The 20,801-nt window shown below is 25.2% G+C and overlaps 1 protein-coding gene across 6 annotated transcripts in view; it reads left to right on the forward strand.

Moving 5' to 3' along the window:
- LOC122501401 (catenin delta-2) overlaps nucleotides 1-20,801 on the forward strand; it is a 43,653-nt gene that overhangs the window by 15,062 nt on the left and 7,790 nt on the right. For 4 of the 6 annotated variants that reach the window (XM_043610824.1, XM_043610823.1, XM_043610826.1 and 1 more), the window contains exons 3-10: nucleotides 4,290-4,355; nucleotides 7,910-7,951; nucleotides 8,050-8,179; nucleotides 13,702-13,987; nucleotides 14,472-14,597; nucleotides 16,971-17,593; nucleotides 17,735-18,122; nucleotides 20,273-20,586. In XM_043610824.1, the coding sequence (XP_043466759.1) occupies nucleotides 4,290-4,355; nucleotides 7,910-7,951; nucleotides 8,050-8,179; nucleotides 13,702-13,987; nucleotides 14,472-14,597; nucleotides 16,971-17,593; nucleotides 17,735-18,122; nucleotides 20,273-20,586 (1,975 nt within the window). Of the gene's footprint in view, nucleotides 1-4,289; nucleotides 4,356-5,908; nucleotides 5,939-7,909; nucleotides 7,952-8,049; nucleotides 8,180-13,701; nucleotides 13,988-14,471; nucleotides 14,598-16,970; nucleotides 17,594-17,734; nucleotides 18,123-20,272; nucleotides 20,587-20,801 lie in introns of all 6 variants that reach the window. The other 2 variants (XM_043610828.1, XM_043610825.1) reach the window with 2 other exon arrangements.

A 20,801-nucleotide genomic window follows, 5' to 3' on the forward strand; every position in this document is an offset into this window, starting at 1 on the left:
TTTTCCACTAATTAGATTTTCATTGTAATTATAATTTTAAAGTAATTTTTTTTTATTAAGAAGATCCTATTTTCCTAAAGTTTTGAACGAATATTTTTTTCTTAAATAATTTTCAAAAGTACTGGAAGAAAATTAAAAATAAAAACATATTTGTAGAACGAATTTAAAATTAAATTCTTTCTACAAATATGTTTTTATTTTTAATTTTCTTCTAGTTATTTTTAAAATATTTTTTAAAATTTTTTTCTAAATTAACAAAAAAAAATATTTTCTACAAAAATTCCAAATTTTGTCGAAATATAAAAAATTGTCGTTCAGTTGAACATTCAAATCTTTGGGAAAAATAAGAACCTTTTGTTCTCAACGTTCAGATGAACGAAATTTATTTATTTCTTCTATTAAATTTTTATTAAAATAATTTTTCTGTCACTATCAAGAAAAATTAATTGTAAAGTTTCTAAATAGAAAATTAGGTTTTTAATTTTTCTTTCAATCAGTAATTTGTGGAAATATTTTTGAATAAAAAAAGATTTCGTTCATTTTGAGCGTTTTGAATCTTGTGAATAATTTTATAAGGTTCCAAAAATTTTAACTTCAAATGAAAGAATTATTTCGTCAGTATAATTATTTTAAAAAATTATTTTGCATTTTCAGGGTAGCCACATGTCAGTAAAGTCAGGGAATTGTCAGGAAAACAAAATTTTTGTCAGTAAAGTAAAGTCAGAGAAATGATCGGAAAAAAATTTTTTGTCAAGGAAATTAAGAAAATTGAGACTTTTTTCAAATTTTCTTCCAAATATTGCAACAAAAACCACAATTTTTAGTAAAAAAATTATTTTTGAATCATTTTTTAAGATAATCAAATTAAAATAAAAAATAATTAAAAATTTTTTGAAAAAAATTAATTTTTTTCAAGTATTTGGTTACAATTATAGAAACTCAACTATCGAAGAATTTTAATTGCAAATTTTGAAAATATTTTAATTATCAAAAAGTTTAATGGAAAAACTCTAAATGTAAATTTAAAATAAAAATTAGCTTCTAATTTTTTAAAATTCAATATTTTTAGTATTTTCAATTACATATTTCCGAAAATTCAAATACATACAAAAAATAATAGTTTAGAATTATTTTTAACATTTTGGAGACAAAAATCGTGTTCAAAATTTTTAATTAAAATTCATCCAAAAATCAGTAATTTTTTAAATTGTACAAAAATGCTTTTAAAAAATTCAATTATTTTCGAAAAATGATATTAAAATATTTTAAAAAAATATTAGACTTTTTTGAAAATTAAATTTTATTTTAAATTTTTTTTTAAAATTAGAATTGTTTTATCATAATAACAAAGTAAATAAGTAAGTAAATAAAAATTTACTTTTTTACTTATTTAAATTTCAAAGAAGTCATGGTCATATATTTATAATTAAAATTCTTCAAAAATTTGATTATTTTTATTTATATTTTTAAAAAATTTAATTATTTTAAAATGATTTTACCAAATTTCAGTTGTTTGGAAATTTTTCAGTTGTGTATAATTAAAAAAACTATTATCTTTCAAAAATTATTTTAAAATGTTTTAAAAAAATTAATTGGAAGAATTTCTTTATTAAGGAAAAAACATGGACAGTTAAAATTATAATAAAAAAATTGAGGTTTTGTAATTAAATAATTCAGGGCTCGAACTAGGTCCGTAAATCCCGTAAAAGTCCGTAACTTTGCTTCAAGTCCGTAAAAGTCCGTTTTTTTGAAAAAAAGTCCGTAAAGTCCGTAATTCGATTGAAAAAGGTCCGTAAAGTACGTAAATTATACGATATAATTTGGATAATTTTAGAGAAATTACAAATGATTGAAGGAATTCAATTATTTTCAAAAGTAATAAAATTCTTCACAAAAATTCAATTATGTTCAAAAATTTTTAAAAATTCTCGTCAAAATTTCAATTATCTTTAGAAATAATTGAATTCTTCTCCGAAATATCAATTATTTTCAAAAATTTTAATAAAATTCTTAGAAAAATTTCAATTATTTTCAAAATTTTTCCTCAATTCAATGATTTTTAATAGGTATCTATACTATTCTAATAAAATTTTCCAAAAGAATTCAATTATTTAAAAAAAATCTACTAAAATTCTACACAAACCTTTAATTATTTTCAAAAAATAATAAAAATTTTACAGGAATTTCATTATTTACAAATTTTTTTTATAAATTTCTTCGCAATATTCAATTATTTTCATAAATAATAAAATTTTTACAGGTATTTAATTTTTTTGGCAAATAATAAAATTCTTATTAGGAATTCAATTATTTTAATAAATAATAAAGCTAATTGCAGAATTTCAATTATTTTTAATACAATTTTAATCGAATTCCTCGAAAAATGTAATTATTCTTAAAAATTTTATTAAAATTTATCAAAGAAATTTAATTATTTTAATAACCTTTGCTACAATTTATTTATTACAATTTAAATATTATTTTTAATAAATTTTTAATTAAATTTCTTTAAAGAATAATATTATTGCATTCAGAATTTTTAATGCAATTCTTTGCGTAAATTATCAATTATCTTTATAAATAATAAAATTCTTCTCTAAAATTGAATTATTTTCAAAACATTTAATAAATTACTTGGCAAAATTTTAATTATTTTCAAAAATTTTCCCTAATTTAATTATTTTTAATATCTACTATTTTAATAAAATTTTGCAAAAGAATTCAAATTATTTGAAAATTGATTGATACAATTCTTTAAAAGAATTCAATTTTAAGAAACATATGTAATTATTCAATAAATTGTTTTTTTTTGTATTTAAATAATGAAATTTTCGTAGAATTTTCTCATAAAAATTGATTTAAAAATAATTAAATTTTGAAAAGGTTTCAGATTCAAATCTTTGAAAATTTGAATTTTTCATATTTTTAACTAACAATTCTGTGGAATTAATTTTTTTGAGAAATTTTAATTGCGGATTTTTTTTTATATTATTTGAAGTTTTTATTTTTTAGTACATATTTAATTGAAGAATTTAAAAATAATTGAAATTTCGTAAAATTGAATATTGTAAAGAAATGGATTTGAAAATTGTCAAAGAACTTTTTCGAAAATTATTAAAAAAATCGATTTTAAGAAGAATTTTAGTTAAAAATTCTTGAAAATAATAATTGAATTGATAATGATTTTATCATTCTATCTTTAATTATTATAAAACATGAAGTAATCGATCGCTCCGAGTCGAAGACTCGGAGTTATCGATATCTTCATGTTTTTTAGTTATGAAAAAATCTAATTTATAGTTTTAAGTAAAATGTTCTCTTATATATTTTTGTCAGTAATTGGTCCGTAAATGGTCCGTAATTTTTCATTTTTGGTCCGTAAAGTCCGTATTTTTAAATACTTTCACTGGTTCGAGCCCTGATAATTGAATTCTAGAAGAACTTTCGGAAAGTTATTTAAAATATCTTCTATAAATTAAATAATAAATTCAAAAACTAATTCTTTTATAAATTTAAAATAGTTGATTTAGGGATGAAGTTCAGTTAAATTTATTGTAGAAAATAATTGAATTCAGGTATAGTTATAATTGTAATTTTTTAGAAATTATCAAAATTAATAAATTTTACTCATTTTCCGTAAACTTTCATATTTTCCTGTAGGAAAAAATTTGGCAGGGAAAATATAATTTTGATGTCAGTAAACTGTCAGGGAAATTGATAAACTGAAACTTGTGACCACTTTGATTTTGCAAAAATCTCATAGATTTGAATTTAAAAAATAAGTAATTATTTGAAAGTTCAAAACTTTAGAGAAATTGTTAATTAGTAGGAAAACGGCGCACAAATTCGAATCAAAGATTAATTATTTTTGCTAAGCTGAAAAAATTTCCTTATTATTATTATTTACAACAAACTGAATTTAATTAACATCGAAATAATTATTAAATCGATTTTAAAATTCGTTAATTTTGATTGGCTTGTGTCATTTGTATATATATGAATGTTGGCGTATAAACTCTCTGACTCTATATACGCTTCGTATCAAATAATTACGACCGAGTCGTCTCGACGTCTGATCAATAACTACCCTGAATTAAAGAGTTAAACTAATTATTTACAAAAGTCACGGCTAAAGAATCACTAAAAATGTGAATGGAATTGTAAAATTAAAAATTTATTATATTGAATTATTGTAAAAAAAATTAATTATAGAAATTAAGGGAAAGAAAAATTAAAAAAAAAATTAATTGAGAATAAAATATTTCTTTTTTGCAAACAAAAAAAAAAAGACTCGTGAATCGAAGGATTGAGCAGAGACAGGAGCACAATTTTACAAGAACTGAAATAACACAAAGGTGATTTTAAATTAAATCGTGATTTGTTCCCTTTTAAAGTATTTGTGTTCTTCATTCTTTTCTTCTTTTTTTTTGCCTCTGTTTATTTTCTTTCCTTAGATGGCTCATGAATCATTCTTGTATTCATTTGTTAGTTCAAGGATATTTTAATTACTTTTTGCTAGGCCACCTGGTTTCCTCCAGATTAGAATTTTTCACTTTATTTATCGGCATTTCATGTATCAAAAGCATGGCTGTGTTTAATCTCTGCATGGAATTTAGTGATTAGTTTACATTTTTGCGTCTTAGAAAATTGTTCGTCTTTAAAAAAAAAAAAACACTCAGAAAATTTTTTTTTCACTTTTATAAAGTAGTTTATTTTTGGAAATATTGTAATTTTTGGAATTCTAATTTTTAAATTACCTGCGAGTGGAAAAAAATTTTCTGTATTAAATTTGATTTTTGAAAATTTTAAATCTGAGGAAAAGAAAATAATTTGTGAAGAATACTATTTTTAATTCTAATTTTTGAATTGTTTGCGAATATAGATTTTCAATATTATTTTTTATTTTTGAAATAGTTTTTGATTATGATTGAAATTACTATTTTAATTTTGTTTTATTTTTAAAAGTTTTAATTAAAATTTTTAAATTACCGGCAAATACAGATTTTTAATATTAAATTTTATTTTTGGAAGTTTTAAATCTGACAATAAAATTCTATTTTTAAAGAATATTCTATTTCTAATTTTCAAATTTCCTGCGAATACAGATTTTCAATAGTAAATTTTATTTTTGAAATATTTTTTGATTGATTGAAATTAATATATTAATATTTTAATTTTATTTCATTTTCGAATATTTTAATTCTAATTTTTAAATTATCTGCGATTGTATAAAGATTTTAGATATTAAATTTTATTTTTGGAAATTTTAAACGTAAAACAAAATCCTGTGTGTAGAGAATATTTTTAATTTTAATTTTTTAATTACCTGCGAATATAGATTTTCGATATTAAATTTTGTTATTGAAAATTTTAAACATAAAAAAAGGAAAATTCTATTTGTAAAGAATATTTAAATTCTAATTTTCAAATTACCTGTGATTACAGATTTTCAATTTTCAATTTTATTTTTGAAATATTTTCTGCTTGATTGAAATTAATATTTTAATTTTATTTTTGAATATTTAAATTTTTGTTTTTGAATATTTTAATTATAATTTTCAAATTACCTGCGAATACAGATTTTCAATATTAAATTTTATTCTTGAAAATTTAAGTTTTTCAAACGAAAAATTCTATTATAGTAAAGAATATATTTTAATTATAATTTTTAAATTACATTTACAAATATTTTCAATATTAAATTTTATATTTCAAAACTTTCCGAACAGTGAAAAGAAAAATTCTATTTTTCTTAGTGTAACGCAGATTTTGTGAAGGAATAATTTTTTTTTAATTATCATTACTCCTTTGAAACAATAAATAGTTTTCTAGCAATTTATTGTAAAGCAGATTAAGTACATTTTATCTGGATGATGAGAAAACTGATACCTTTTCTTCTTTTCTGCAGCCATTTCTGAATTGTTGGAACTAAATAGAGGTATTATGAAAAAAAACTAATAATAAATATAAAAAAAAAGAAAAAAAATTCCCCAGAGTCTCAACGTCGTATATATCACTTAAATAGTATCATGTATCATTATAAAGATCTTACTCATCCTCTGTATCTCTTTTGAACTCTATAAATTCAATCTCAATGATGTAATTTCAAGTACTTTAACTCGCCTACTTCAACTATTAGATCATACGTTTCATCTTTCTTTGATTTTCAATTTAATATCCAACTTTACACTATTATTCGCGAAAATAAAAAAGAATTTGCTGCATTTTTTTAGTACACAATTTTAATGTAATTAAAAAAAAATAATAATAATAAAATTAAATTTAAAAGGATAAAAAAGGAAAGCTGGAAAAAATAATAATTTTATTTTTATTATTTTTATTTTTATTATTATTATTATTTTTAAATTATTATTATTTACAAAAAATTATTATTAACAGAACAAAAATTTAAATAGAAAAATAATAATTCAACGAAAGAAAAATATTTTTATTCTTATAAATATTATTGTTATTGTTAATAAAAAAATAAAATTAATAAAATAAAAGAACAAAAATAATAATAATAATAGTGATCGAATAAAAAAAATGATAATAAAAAGATTATAGCAAAGATTATAATAAAAATAAAAATTCTATAGAGTCAATATTTATACAGATTTCTTAATGGAACAATAATTTATTTTCCATATTACTAAAAATAATAATAATAATAAATTTTGAAGATTTATCTCCGAAACGTGACTTATGGAAAATTAAATAAATTATAATGTGAAAATCGATTAACATTCCTGCTTATTTCATGAGTATTCAAATTAGTGATCAAGCGAAGGTATATAATGCAAATATTTGCAACTGTACAATCCGTCAAAAATGCAGCATAAGCTTCTTTATAATTAATCGATGCTTTATCACATTCGATTACAATATTGAAGGCCAATTGCAAACAAGTTTCTCAAGTGTATGCTAATTAATCTTCTCTTTTAAAGTTTCTATACATTTAATTAATCTCCCTATAAATTTTATATATTATTATTATTATTAATATGTAGGTAATATAAATTTAAATTGTCAACATCTGACAGTTCGTTTCATCAGATTAATAATTTATATACGCTTAATATTTTTCCCCTCTTCTTATTCAATTTTTCATTAGAAAGTATTGTTTTATTTTTATTATAAAATTATAAAATTTTTTTTTTTAATTTTTAATTAAATTATAAAAAATTTTTTTTTAATTTTTAATTAAATTATAAATAATTTTTAATATAATTATTTAATTAAAATTTTTTTTTGCAATTTGAAAGAGTTTTTAATTTTTAATAAAATGGGGATTTTTTTTAACGTTTTGTATTGGAGAGAAAAATGAGAAAAGAAGAAATATTTGATACGAAAAGACTTATTTCATGAGAAAAGCATGTTTTTGTAGTGAAAATTGAATTGAAAATTGTAGTGAATTGTGTTTTTTTTTCTTTTTTTTTGCTAACATTTAGAGCTTGAATGAAAAAATTGTTTATGTTGATATTTAATTTTTGTCGCTATTTTTATTGCATACAAAAATTTTTATTTACATTAATGATTTTTTTTATAGAAGTAAATAGAAAATCAATTTTTTATATCTATGGTACTTCCATTTTTTTTGGTAGTACTTTTTATAGAATATTTTAATTTAATTTAATTTAATATTTTAATTTCCTGCTTTTCTGATTTTTTTAAATAAAAATTAATTCAGAAAAAATGGAAATAAAATCAGTGTAAACGCAATTTTTAGTTACGGTAGATATATTTTTAGTCGTAATTTAATTAGTAAATTATAATCTTAATTTAGTTAAGAAATTATAATTAAATTATAATTTAATAATTAAATCATTCAAATTTAATTTTGTTAAAAATGTCTTTTTTTGGAAAAATCTATTTTTCTTGTTTTACATTTTTGCTTTTCTTGTTACAGACGCGTTCTACAAGATAAAGGCCCCGACATGCCGCAATATACGTAAGTATTTTTTCCCTTTATTGTGCGACATATTTTTGTCAAAGTAATTATGCATTTTATTTTTTATACAATTAATTTAATTATGAATTTTATTTTAGTGGACAAGGCGAGACTGACTACCATGGAAGTAATGGTCAGGCTGATACACATTCCCTGCATTCATCGCATTTATCAGTTCAGGATGATCCACTGCTTATACGAACTCATAAGCAGCAAACCTCACAACAAGTATGTAGTAAATTTCTCATCTAATGATTGTCTTTTTCGTTTAATTCAAATTTATTTACAGTTCAAAAAGTATTTTTTACTTTTTAAATTACAAAACAAGAAGATACCGATCACTAATCGATATCTTCTTGTTTTGTAATAATATTCTTAATATAAGTTGTTGAATTTCAAAAAAGTTTGAATTTGAATGTTTTGAAGAATTTAAATTCCTACGGAAAAATAATAATTAAATATTTATTTAAAAATGAAGTTGATGTTTTCGAATAATTTTATATTTAAAGAAATTGGCAAATAAATGTATTTAGAAATTTTTTTTGAGTATCTAATATTTTTTAGAGTGAATTAGAATATATTGGAATTTAAATAAACGGGAAGCAGTTCAGGTTAAATAAAAGATAGTTAATTGTAATTAAGCAAAGTCAAAAATGTATTTTAAAGAAGTCTTCACAAGACAAGAGCCGGCAAGGGACTAACGTTACAGTACTGTATTTGTCATCCCATAAGCGACTCCACAAGTCGAACCTTATCGACATCATATAAACAAAAGTCGAGAGATCTTAAGAAGAGATCATATGATACAAAAATATATATAGTTCGTTATACATGTAATATACGTATGAAGAGAAATTATTTTGCATATAACAATACTCCCACTCAAAATAATTACACGGTTTTACATTTTGACACTGAGGTACATAGAAAGCCCAACATTTGTTGCGAAGGATTAGGAAAACCTCAGATAAAACCTAATCAGACCAAACAAAAAATATTGAATTACATTCTTGTTGAATCATATCAATGCATACAAAATTTGAGGATAGGTGACTGTTACAGATGAATTCTTCAAGGCTCCAGTATGAACTCAATTTTCATCTTAGTATATTTAGAACTCCTCCAGTCCAATTTTGAGACGGATTGATTGGAATTGAACAGCTGGTAGTGACTTTGTGAATGTGTCAGCCAGTTGGTTACCTGTTGAAATATATTTTAACATTACTTCCTTTTGTTCTACCTTTTCTCTAGAAAAATGATATTTAATATCAATATGTTTTGATCTTTTATGATCAGTAGGATTATTGGCTAAAGCAATACAACCATTGTTATCTTCGAATATTGTAATTGGTTTTAAAATTTGCAATTTTGCACTTAGTAAAAGTGTTTTAAGCCAACAAGCTTCTTTTACGCCCTCATAAAGAGCCATATATTCAGCTTCAGTTGATGACGTAGCCACTGAATTTTGTCTTTTACTATTCCAGCAAATAGTATTTTGGTCAAACAATTTAAAAACATAACCTGTGGTACTTTTTCGGTCATTCTCATTGCTTGCCCAATCCGAGTCAACATAACCAATCAATACTTCTTTGTAATCGCTTTTCTTGTAAATTAGTTTCAAATTTAATGTCCCCTTAACGTATCTAAGAACCCTTTTTAAACATTGCCAAAGTTCTTTATTATTTTTATTCTGATAACGGCTGAGTAAATTGATTGCAACGCATAAATCGGGACGCGTGCACAACATCGCGTACATTAAACAACCAATAACATTTCTACATGGTGCTTCATAATGATCATCCGAATTTAAATCTTTATAATTTAATTTTGGTGGTAACGGAGTACTAATACTGTTACAGTCTTTCATGTTGAATTTTTGCAAAACTTTTTGCAAATATGCACTTTGATCTAAGGTGATTGTATTTTCTTTTCGTTCAACTTTAATTCCCAGAAAAAATTGTACTTCATTTAAATCAACCATGGAGAAATGTTTCATTAAATATTGTTTGAAACTAATTATAGTTTTCTTATCGAAAGTGATAATTATGAGATCATCGACATACAAGACTACATAAATATTTTTATTAATGTGTCCTTTGTCGAGAATATATAAGCAACGATCTACCGAGGAGTTCTCAAAACCGTGTTGTTTTAAAACTTGATCGAAACGTTCAAACCAGCATCTAGCTGATTGTTTTAAACCGTATATCGCTTTATTTAATTTACACACGTTTTTACTATTAGTTTCAACCCCCTCAGGAACGCGCATGTAAATTTCCTCTTTTAATGAACCGTTAAGAAAAGCTGTTTTAACATCCATTTGATGGATTAACAAATTATATTGATTGGCGATAGCAATTAATACTCTAAAAGTTGTTATTCTCGCGACTGGTGCAAAAGTTTCATCATAATCTAATAAATATTGTTGACTGAAACCTTTTGCAACTACCCTTGCTTTATATTTTGATGGATTCCCGTAACCATCGTGTTTTAAAACAAATGTCCATCTACAATCAACGATATTTTTATCTTTTGGACAAGGTACTAAAGTCCAGGTATTATTTTGTAAAAGAGATTGAATTTCTTCCTTCATTGCCATCTCCCACTGAAGCCTATCATCACGGTTTTTTATTTCAGTATATGATTTTGGAGTGTCACAAACAGCAGACTGAGCGCACGTGTAAAAACTTTCAGTAATATTACTTACTTCTTCATAAGAAATAGAAGGCATGTTTTTAATTCTTGCGCTCCGCCGCGGTTTGTTTATGTCAGACTCCAATTGAGAGTTTATGTTAGGGTTCGGCGACATATTAACTTTATCTGTTTCTATTACAGACTTGTTAATATCACTCTCTTGTTTATTACTGATTTCCAACAAAGGATCAGTTTTCGTTCTTTTTGTGTTGAGATTTTCTGATTCAATCTCTTTATTATATAAGGGTGGTCGTGAAGTTTTATAATTAACTTCATCGAAAATTACATCACGGGCAATGATGAATTTATTTGTTTCCACATTTAGAACTTTATAGCCACTTAGTTCATAACCAACAAGAATACCTTTGAATGATTTTTTATCAAACTTAGATTTCATCGTTTTATTGTGAACATAAACAGTACACCCAAAAATTTTTAAGTGATTTAATTTTGGCAACTTGTTGTGCCAAAGTTCAAAAGGTGTTTTGTTGTCTGTTATGGCTTTTGTAGGGGTTAAGTTAAGCAGATATGCTGCCGTAAGAATAGCTTCACCCCAGAGTTCTTTACCTAAATCTGCTCCGTGTATCATTGCACGTGCTTTTTCGGTCAATGACCTATTTAGGCGCTCCGCAACAGAATTCTGTTGTGGAGTATGTGGAACAGTTAAATGATATTGTATACCCTTATTAACACAGAACGATTTGAAGTCATTTGACAAATATTCTCTCCCATTATCACAATATAAATGAGCAATTTTCAGATTGAAATGTGTTTCACATTTAGCAACAAAATCTTGAAAACATGTGAGAACTTCTGATTTATAAGAAAGTAAATAAACAACCGCGTAATGAGTAAACTCATCTAGAAAAGTTACGAAATAATTTTTATCATTTATAGTTGAGGGAGTAATTGGACCACAAACATCTGTATGAACAACAAATAATGGTCTTTTTACATGAGCCCTATCTTTACTCTTTGAAAAAGGGAGACGAGCTTGTTTTCCATATACACAAGCTTCACATATTTCGTCTGTGGGATTTATGGATTTTAATTGTTGGCAATCAGGAAGTTGATTATTTCTTTTAATCTCTAAAAATTTTAATTTATTAATATGGCCTAAACGTGCATGCCATAATTCGTATGTGTTTAATTGCACGTTTTTATCAATTCTTACTTGATTACACATGCTTTTATTTATTATAAAATCTACACATATTAAATTGTTTCTGGACTTACCAATAAGAATATTCTTACCATCTTTGTCAATAGTCACTTTTCCATTTTCACAGAAAGTAACTCTCATTCCAGCTTCCTGGATTCTACGAACTGACAAAAGATTATATGGTACATCAGGTGCATATAAGACATCTTTTAGTTGCCCCTTAAATCCCAAGTTTGTTGTAATGTTGATTGTTCCTTTCATTGAAGCGGTGATAGAGGCCTCCTTTTTAGCGATGGAAATTTTTAGAGGTTCTGCCAATTCTGTGATGTTTGTAAATATGTCTGGTTGATTCACTATATGATCTGTAGCACCGGAGTCAAGCAGAAATGTCAATCTATTCGAATCACTCGTTGCAATGTTTAATGTATTCTCGGTATCACTCACAAACGCGAAACTTCTGTTATCATTTGATTGAACAGTTTGAATAGTATGTTGTCGTTCTTCTTGATTTTGTGAATTTCTTTTGTAGTAATAACAATCCTTTTTCTCGTGATTCCTTCTACCACAATGATCACATTTTTTAATAGCATTTTTATTGTGGTTTCCGTATTTTGAATGTGAATGTTTCGAATTATTTTCTCGATGATAATTTGGTTTTCCTTTGGAATGCGATTTAGGATTTTTCCACTTTCTTTGATTGCCAGATGAATGTTTTCGATTTTTATCTGTTTGCTGAGTTGCTGCCTGCAAAACTTTTCCGCTTGTTTCTCCACTTTCGTTTTTCACTTTTATTTCATAGTCCAGTAGTCGAGTTTTCACAAATGCGAGGGATAAATTTTCGTCCGAAAGTGTTTGAATCGCGGTGACAACAGAATCGTAAGAATTCGGAAGTGTGAGTAATAGTCTTGCAATTTTACTAGTTTCATTTAATACTGCTCCTGCTGCTGATAATTCGACAATCATTTCATCAAATTCGACAAAATGATTTGTTAACGGAGTGTCCCCTTTATGTTTAAAACCTAGTAATTTCTTTTCAACAGCCAGTTGTGTTGCCAGGCTCTTTCTTTCGTATATCTCATCCAGTTTTTTAAATATTTGTCGAGCGGTATCCTGTTCAGTTGCAAATCCAATCATAGAATCACTAAGGTGTTGAATGATGGAACCTTTAGCGATACGTTCACGTTTTTGCCATTCGTCTGATACTTCATTTGGTTTATTTTCGTCAAGGACCTGCAATGCATCTTCTTCAGCTATTAGTGCACGAACACGAAATTTCCAAATACTATATTTTTCACCGTTGAATAGTTTGATGTTCCGTTTCGTTTTTATTATGTCCGCACTCATTGTCACTAGAGTTGCTATACACTAAAATGCACTAAAACTATTATTGTCACTTAAAACACTAAAATACCCAAAAGCACTTATTGTCACTTATTATGTGCCTGGGCCCATAACCTATTGGAATTTAAATAAACGGGAAGCAGTTCAGGTTAAATAAAAGATAGTTAATTGTAATTAAGCAAAGTCAAAAATGTATTTTAAAGAAGTCTTCACAAGACAAGAGCCGGCAAGGGACTAACGTTACAGTACTGTATTTGTCATCCCATAAGCGACTCCACAAGTCGAACCTTATCGACATCATATAAACAAAAGTCGAGAGATCTTAAGAAGAGATCATATGATACAAAAATATATATAGTTCGTTATACATGTAATATACGTATGAAGAGAAATTATTTTGCATATAACAATAGAATATTCTTTAGGGTGAGGGAAAAAGTCAAAATCAGTCAGGAAAAAGTCTGGAAATCAGGGAAAAGTCAGGGGAACAGAAAATTAAATTTTTGTCGACAACCCTATTTTTGTAAAATGATAAAAATAAATTTTGTTTCAGGTGACAACCGTGACGAAAGTTGTACGAGAAGTGTCACACATGGATCCAGATCCAGGAGCCGTCAGTTATATGTCAGTTCCTCTAATGTCACAAGAATATCAGCACACCGATCCTCGATATGCTGCTGATCCTTACATGGTCAGTTTCGATCACTACGATCCATATCTTGGATATCCACCGCAACCGGGATATCCTGGACCACATGGGATTTATATGCAACGATCGCATTCACCTCACAGTCCTCACAGTCCTTCCGAACACAGTCGAGCCTCTCCTACGCCGCACGGTAATTTTTTTTTTATTTTTATCTTAAATAAAGTAAATTTTATTTGTAAATTAAATTTCAAAAAGGACTCAACTCGAAAAGGTCATCAACTGTTGTGTGAAAATGACGCTTATGGTTTTTAGAGTTGAGAACTTTTTGAAATTCACGATTCAATTAATTTTTTAATTTCTATTCTTCTAAATTTTAATTTAGCAATTTAGAAAAAATTGAACATTTAGCTTTCAAAAAGGCAATAAAAAATTTTTTTTAAAAATGTTCGAATTGAATTTTTATATTATTTTATTCTTCTAAATTTTAATTTAGCAATTTAGAAATAAATTAAATCTTCATTTTTAAAAAGACAATTGAAAAATAAAAGAATAGAAAGAATGATGTAAAGAAATTTGTAACGAATTTCGTTTAGTAGATTTTTTAAGAGTTTTTTTTTATTGTTCTTTTAGTCTTCTATTAATATCTGCTAATGGAAGAAATATTGTTATTTCAGAATATTTACGGAAAGGAGCTCCGTATGTTGAAAGCGGCTACAATGATATAGATCCTGGATTAAATCCAGCCTTGCAGGATAATTATCGTATTACACCTAGCCCGGGTGGTCCTGGAGATCAATACGGTATGTGTTTCTCATAGTTTTTCATCGAAGAGCGAAATTTCAATAATTATTATCTCATGGAGGTATTGATATCGATTTCATTGCCATTAATTTCCGTTTGAATTAATTTAATTATTACTAGTTGGGAGATTTTTTTTCTATTTTTCTTTTTTTATCCTGTCTTTTGTTCTTCTCCATTAATTTATTAACATTTTTTGTAATCAGGTTCAGCCATAAATCAGGGAAATCAGGGAAAGTTCAGAGAAAATGAAATAATTGATCAAAGAAATCAGGGAATTTTATCAAAAGTGCTGGAAAAATGTGAATTTTCTGAAATTATTCCAAAAATTCAAATCAGGGTGTCTAACGGTCGGGAAAGTTCGTGAAGTCAGGGAAAAGTCAGGGAATGTCAGAGAATTTCATTGAAAGTCAGGCAAATTTCTCAAAATTTATACAAAAATTTTAATTTTTTAGAAGATTTTTATTATCGTTTGTTTCTGACATAAGATATTTAAATAATAAAAATAATGAAGCTAAATGCAATAAAAAAGAAGAGAAAATGTTGAATTTTAAGAAATTCGGTTTTTCGAATTTTTGATAATTTTAAATTTTTTGTCAAAGGGTGGAGACTATTAAATAAGTAAATTAGTTTGGAAGAGCCCAAAAATAATGAAGCTAAATGCCATAAAAGAGAAAAAAAATGTTGAATTTTAAGAAAGTCAGTTTTTGGAATTTTTGATAATTTTTGTAAATAATTAAATTTATTTTAAATTCTAAATAAATTAAAAAGTCTAAAATTACATTCATACAGTTATTAATTTTAATCTATTCAGAAAAAAATTTAGATTAAAATAGTTGTAATCTTCAGATATAATTAAATTTTAGAAGGTTTTAAACTAAAATTATTGTAAAAAAAAATTAATAACAATTAAATGTTTATTTGAAAAATTATTTAAATTTTATGTAATTTTCTTTATAATTCTAAAAAAATTATGTTTCTGAAAAATTTTACTTCAATATTTAAACTTATTTGGATTTTTAAACACATTTTTTTAAAAAAATTTCATTAGAGACTTAAAAAATAAATCTTATTTTTACAAAATTTTAATTCAATAATTGATAAATAATTGAAACTTTTGGAAGATTTAAATTAAACAATTTTTCAAAAAATTTACATTTCGAAAAGATATATTCAAAATTGTGAAAAATTAGGTTTATTAAATATTTCAATTATATTGTTTAAAGATAATTGAATTTGGAAATTTTTGAAATAATTGAATTTTTCCAAAATTCTTTTAAAAATAATTGAATTTTATTATTAAATATATTTATATATAAATAAATATATTTATTTATTTTTAAATCAAATTTTTCCTTCTAAAAATAATATTTTTTTTTAAATTGAATTCTTCGTGAATTTTTTTTATTAGAATTAGAGAAAACAGTAAAATTCTATCTGGAAATCAGAAAAAAAAACAAAATAAGTTTTCGTTTCGAACCTGGTTTTTTTTTCTTTTAAAAAAATTCATTCAAAATTCTGAAAAATTAGATTTCTGAAAAAATATTTCATTTTTATTTTATAAAGATAATTGAATTATTACAATGAAGTAAGTAAAATTTCTTAAAAGTATATTTAAAGTAATTGATAGTTTTGAGAATTTTATAGAAATTTTCGAAAATAATAATTTAATAAATTTTAATTTGAACTAATTTTATTTTCAAAACAAGTGTAGGTATACTTTTAATTTTATATCAAATTTTTGCTTCTAAATTTTTTTGTAATTAAACTGTCCTTGAATTTTTTTAAAATATAAATCAGAGAAAACTACAAGATTTTGTTTTTTTTTTCTTTTGAAAAATTTCTTAAAAATATTTAAATTCTATTTTACGAAGATAATTGAATTATTATAGTAAAGTAATTAAACATTTTTGTGATTTCCTAAAATTTCTTTAAAAATAATTGAATGTTATTAGAATTTTATTGAAAATTTTAAAAATAATTGAACTTTTTAAAAATTCTGTTTCAATTTTTGAAAATTGAATTTTTGAAGAATTGAAAATTTTATTAATAATCGAGAGAAGTTAGCCACAGTTGCTAATATTATTTCTAAAATAGTTAGACACCCTTAAAGTTCTAAATCAAATTTTTACTTCTAAATTTTTTTTCTAATTAAATTCTCTATCATGAATTTTTTTAATAGGAATCAGAAAAAATGTGAAAATTTTATCTGGAAATCAGGGAAAAATCAAGTTCTTGTGGCAACTCTTATTTTATTTTATTTTTTTGATTCTTATTTATTTTAATAATTATTTGTTTTAATTTTTTTAAAGTAAAACATTTTTTTTTATTTGTATTTATGAAAATGATTGAAATTTTAAAATTACGATTTTCAGATGAGGGAAAAGTGGCCTACGGTTACGTGTCTCCGTCCCCCTATGGCCCAGTTGCTTACAGTCCGAATGTTGGAGTGGGACCAGTGCCAATGCCAGCCGACGTACCTGGCTATGAGGAGGGCCATCCAGTTCCATTGAGCGGTGGCGTTCCACCAGGTATGTTCGAGGATGACGTTCATCTTCAACGGCTTCAATCGCGACATCCAGTTGTACCGGGAATGGCGAGTCCATTGGACGATGATCAAAAATCGTTACGATGGCGAGATCCAAATTTATCTGAAGTTATTGGTTTTCTGAGCAATCCGAATAATATAATCAAAGCGAATGCCGCTGCATATTTGCAGCATCTTTGTTATATGGACGATCCAAATAAACAGAAGACACGCAGCTTGGGAGGTATTCCACCGTTAGTACAATTGCTTGATCATGATAGTCCTGACGTATATAGAAATGCTTGTGGAGCGCTTAGAAATCTTTCTTATGGCCGGCAAAATGACGAAAACAAACGGGCCATAAAAAATGCTGGCGGTGTACCAGCATTGATTAATTTATTACGTAGAACATCCGACGCTGACGTTAAAGAACTAGTTACTGGTGTCCTATGGAATTTGTCTTCTTGCGAGGTAATGTAATCATAATTTTTACTTTAGTATCTTTTTCATTGTTTTCTATTTTCCGTTTTTCATTCTCTTTTTCCATTCTCATTTTTCATTTCTCCTTTTTTTCTTATTTCTCTCTTACTAAAGATGCATTTTTTTCATTAGGATTTGAAGCGGTCCATTATTGACGACGGAGTGACGATGGTGGTGAATAATATAATTATTCCACACAGCGGTTGGGATCCAAGTTCTTCCAGTGGTGAAACTTGTTGGTCAACTGTATTCAGAAATGCTTCAGGTGTCCTTAGGAATGTTTCGAGTGCTGGTGAATACGCGAGGAAAAAATTACGTGAATGCGAAGGTCTTGTCGATGCACTTTTTTATGTTGTACGATCAGCCATTGAGAAGTCGAACATTGGAAACAAAATTGTGGAAAATTGTGTTTGCATTCTGAGAAACTTGAGTTATCGATGCCAGGAAGTCGAAGATCCAAACTACGATAAACATCCTATTCAGTCCACTGTACAAAACAGGGTAGCGGCACCAACTAAAGGTGAGCTATTTTTTTCTCTTTCTCTTTCTCTCTCAATAGTTTCATTTTTGTAATGTTTTATTTTATTTTTTAATATTAGTGAAAAGTTCACTACGTTTTATGATCAACGATTGAAAAAAAAAAATATTTTTCACGTGAAGATTAAAATTTTTCTTTTTTTGAAATAGATTTCAATTTTGATTTCAATTTAAGAAAAGGAGTGTGTGGAACATTTTGAAACAAAAATTTATAATAAATTTAACTGGAAAAATAGTATTTCTTCAAACTTGTTGATTATAAAAATTGCAGGGAAGCCACAACTCGCGAAAAGTAAGGGAAATTGAAATTGGTCAAGGAAAAGACAGGATATTTTTCACAAAAGTACTGTAAAAATGTCCAATTTCTAGAATTGTTAAGAAAAAATATGTTTTTGGTGTTCAAAAATGTTTTTGAAAAACAAAAAACTTAATTCCTCCATGAATTTTTTTTTAACTTAAATACTTTTGAATCGCAATGAATTTTGAAACGACTTAAATTTTTCTTAGTCTGATAAATAATTAAAATTATTTTAAATTATATTAAATAACCTAAATTTATTTGAAATTAAATTAAATTAAATTATGTCTCTAAAGATTTGAACTTTCAAATAAACAACAATTTTTTATATTTCGTTAAAATTCGAATGTTGTTAGAAAACATTTTATTTTCGTCAATTCAATTTTTTTTAAAGATAATTGAATTTAAAGAAAAATTCATTGTAGAATCATCAAATTAATGAAGAAATTTTGTGAAATTAAATTAAAAGTTGTGAAAGTTTGTGAAATTAAATTAAATTCAAATTGAATTTAATTTTGTTAAAGAATTTCATTAAAAATTTTAAAAAATCGAATTTTCGAGGAATTTTAATTTAATAGTCTTTTTCTATAAGTTTAAAGTTAGTTGTTGATTGCTTTTTTGTTTCCTAACATTTTTAATAACTTTTTCAATTATTTTCAATTTTAAAATTAATTAAAATTAAATTAAAATAATTAAGTTAAAAAATATTATTAGTGATTTTTTGAAGTAATTCTTCGTTGGAAATAATTGAAATTACGTTAAGTTCTATTTAAAAAAAAATAACTGAATTTAAAAAAAAAATTTATTTGGAGAATTGAAAATAAGTTAAAATTCTGTCTAAAAATCAAGGAAAAACGAAATCAAATTTTTGTGGCAACCCTGAGGTTGTGAACTTTAACAACATATTAAAAAAAAAATAGTCTGCATATGGAGAACGATTCTGATTAGAAAAATTTATTGTCTTAAGAAAAATAATCACTAACAAGACAAGTGATAATTGAGCATTTTTGAAAAAACAAATTTTAGAAATTTGTTTAGTAATAAGTGTAAAATTTTTTTTTTGTAATATTTAATTTGTTGTAAAAAGAGCATGAAAAGAGTGTTACTGTATTAATGTTATCGAATTTCTAAGAATTGAAAAGAAATGTGCTATGTTTTTGAGAAATTTGAGCAAATAGATTTAAATTTTTTTTTTTGGCTGTGTTTAATCATTGAATAGGAAAAATGTCTTGGGAAGTATTGTTCCGATTTTATTTATTTTTTCTTTCTTTCAAATGAAATTTGAAATGTGTCTTAAATCGACACAAAAATTAAATTTTGTTTCAATCTTTTTAGCGTACAGTTTGTGTCAAGGTAAGATAATCTTGTAATTGTAGTGTATTTTTTTCATTTTTTCTGTAGTATTTTATCACAATTTTTTTTCCTTGACTGAGTGCATTGATATCTATTGCTCATTTCTTTTCTCTTTTTTTCGCTAACACTTTTTGATAAAACGCATTGCTTACGCTAAATAAAAGTACTTCGTATTATTAATACAATAAAAAGTTTACTTTTCCTTAAATTTTTGAAATAATTTTCAATTTGAAATTTAATTCTATTTCATTTATTTCTATTGTTTTTATAAAAATTCTACTTTTGAGATCTCATTTTTTTTTCTTGTAAAAAGCTTCCATCGTATCAGCTTTTTTAGGGTTTTTTATTCTAATTAATTTTTAATTTTTTTTTTAAAGAAGAATTTGCAGGTTTTTCGTGATATTTTGCAAATATATTTTTTTGGGGGAGAAAAATCAAATGAAAGAAATAGCTGTTAAATATTTTGTTTTCGTTTGCTTCAGGTGAGAATTTGGGTTGTTTTGGCGGAAGTAAAAAGAAGAAGGATGGACAACCGGTGCAGAAGGAAACAACTACTGTGAGAACAACGTCGCCACGAACAGAGCCAGTTAAAGGGATGGAATTACTTTGGCAACCGGAAGTAGTACAATCGTACTTGAGCCTTTTACAATCATGTTCGAATCCCGAAACTCTCGAGGCGGCAGCTGGAGCTCTACAAAATCTTGCAGCTTGCTATTGGCAGCCCAGCATTGAAATTCGTGCTGCAGTTCGAAAAGAAAAGGGACTTCCCATTCTTGTTGAACTCTTACGAATGGAGGTCTGTAATTATCAGAGAAAAATAAGATTTTCAATTTTTTCATTTTGAAATTTCATTTCTATTTGTTTTGAATTTTATTTTTTTAATTTTTATTGGATCTTATTTCAATTTTTATTGAATTCTCTTTTAATTTTTATTGAATTCTCTTTCAATTTTTATCGAATTCTCTTTCAATTTTTATCGTATTTTCTTTTAATTTTTATTGGATATCAAAA

Source organism: Leptopilina heterotoma, unplaced genomic scaffold (assembly GCF_015476425.1).
Source record: "Leptopilina heterotoma isolate Lh14 unplaced genomic scaffold, ASM1547642v1 Lhet_209, whole genome shotgun sequence".
Classification (NCBI taxonomy): domain Eukaryota; kingdom Metazoa; phylum Arthropoda; class Insecta; order Hymenoptera; family Figitidae; genus Leptopilina; species Leptopilina heterotoma.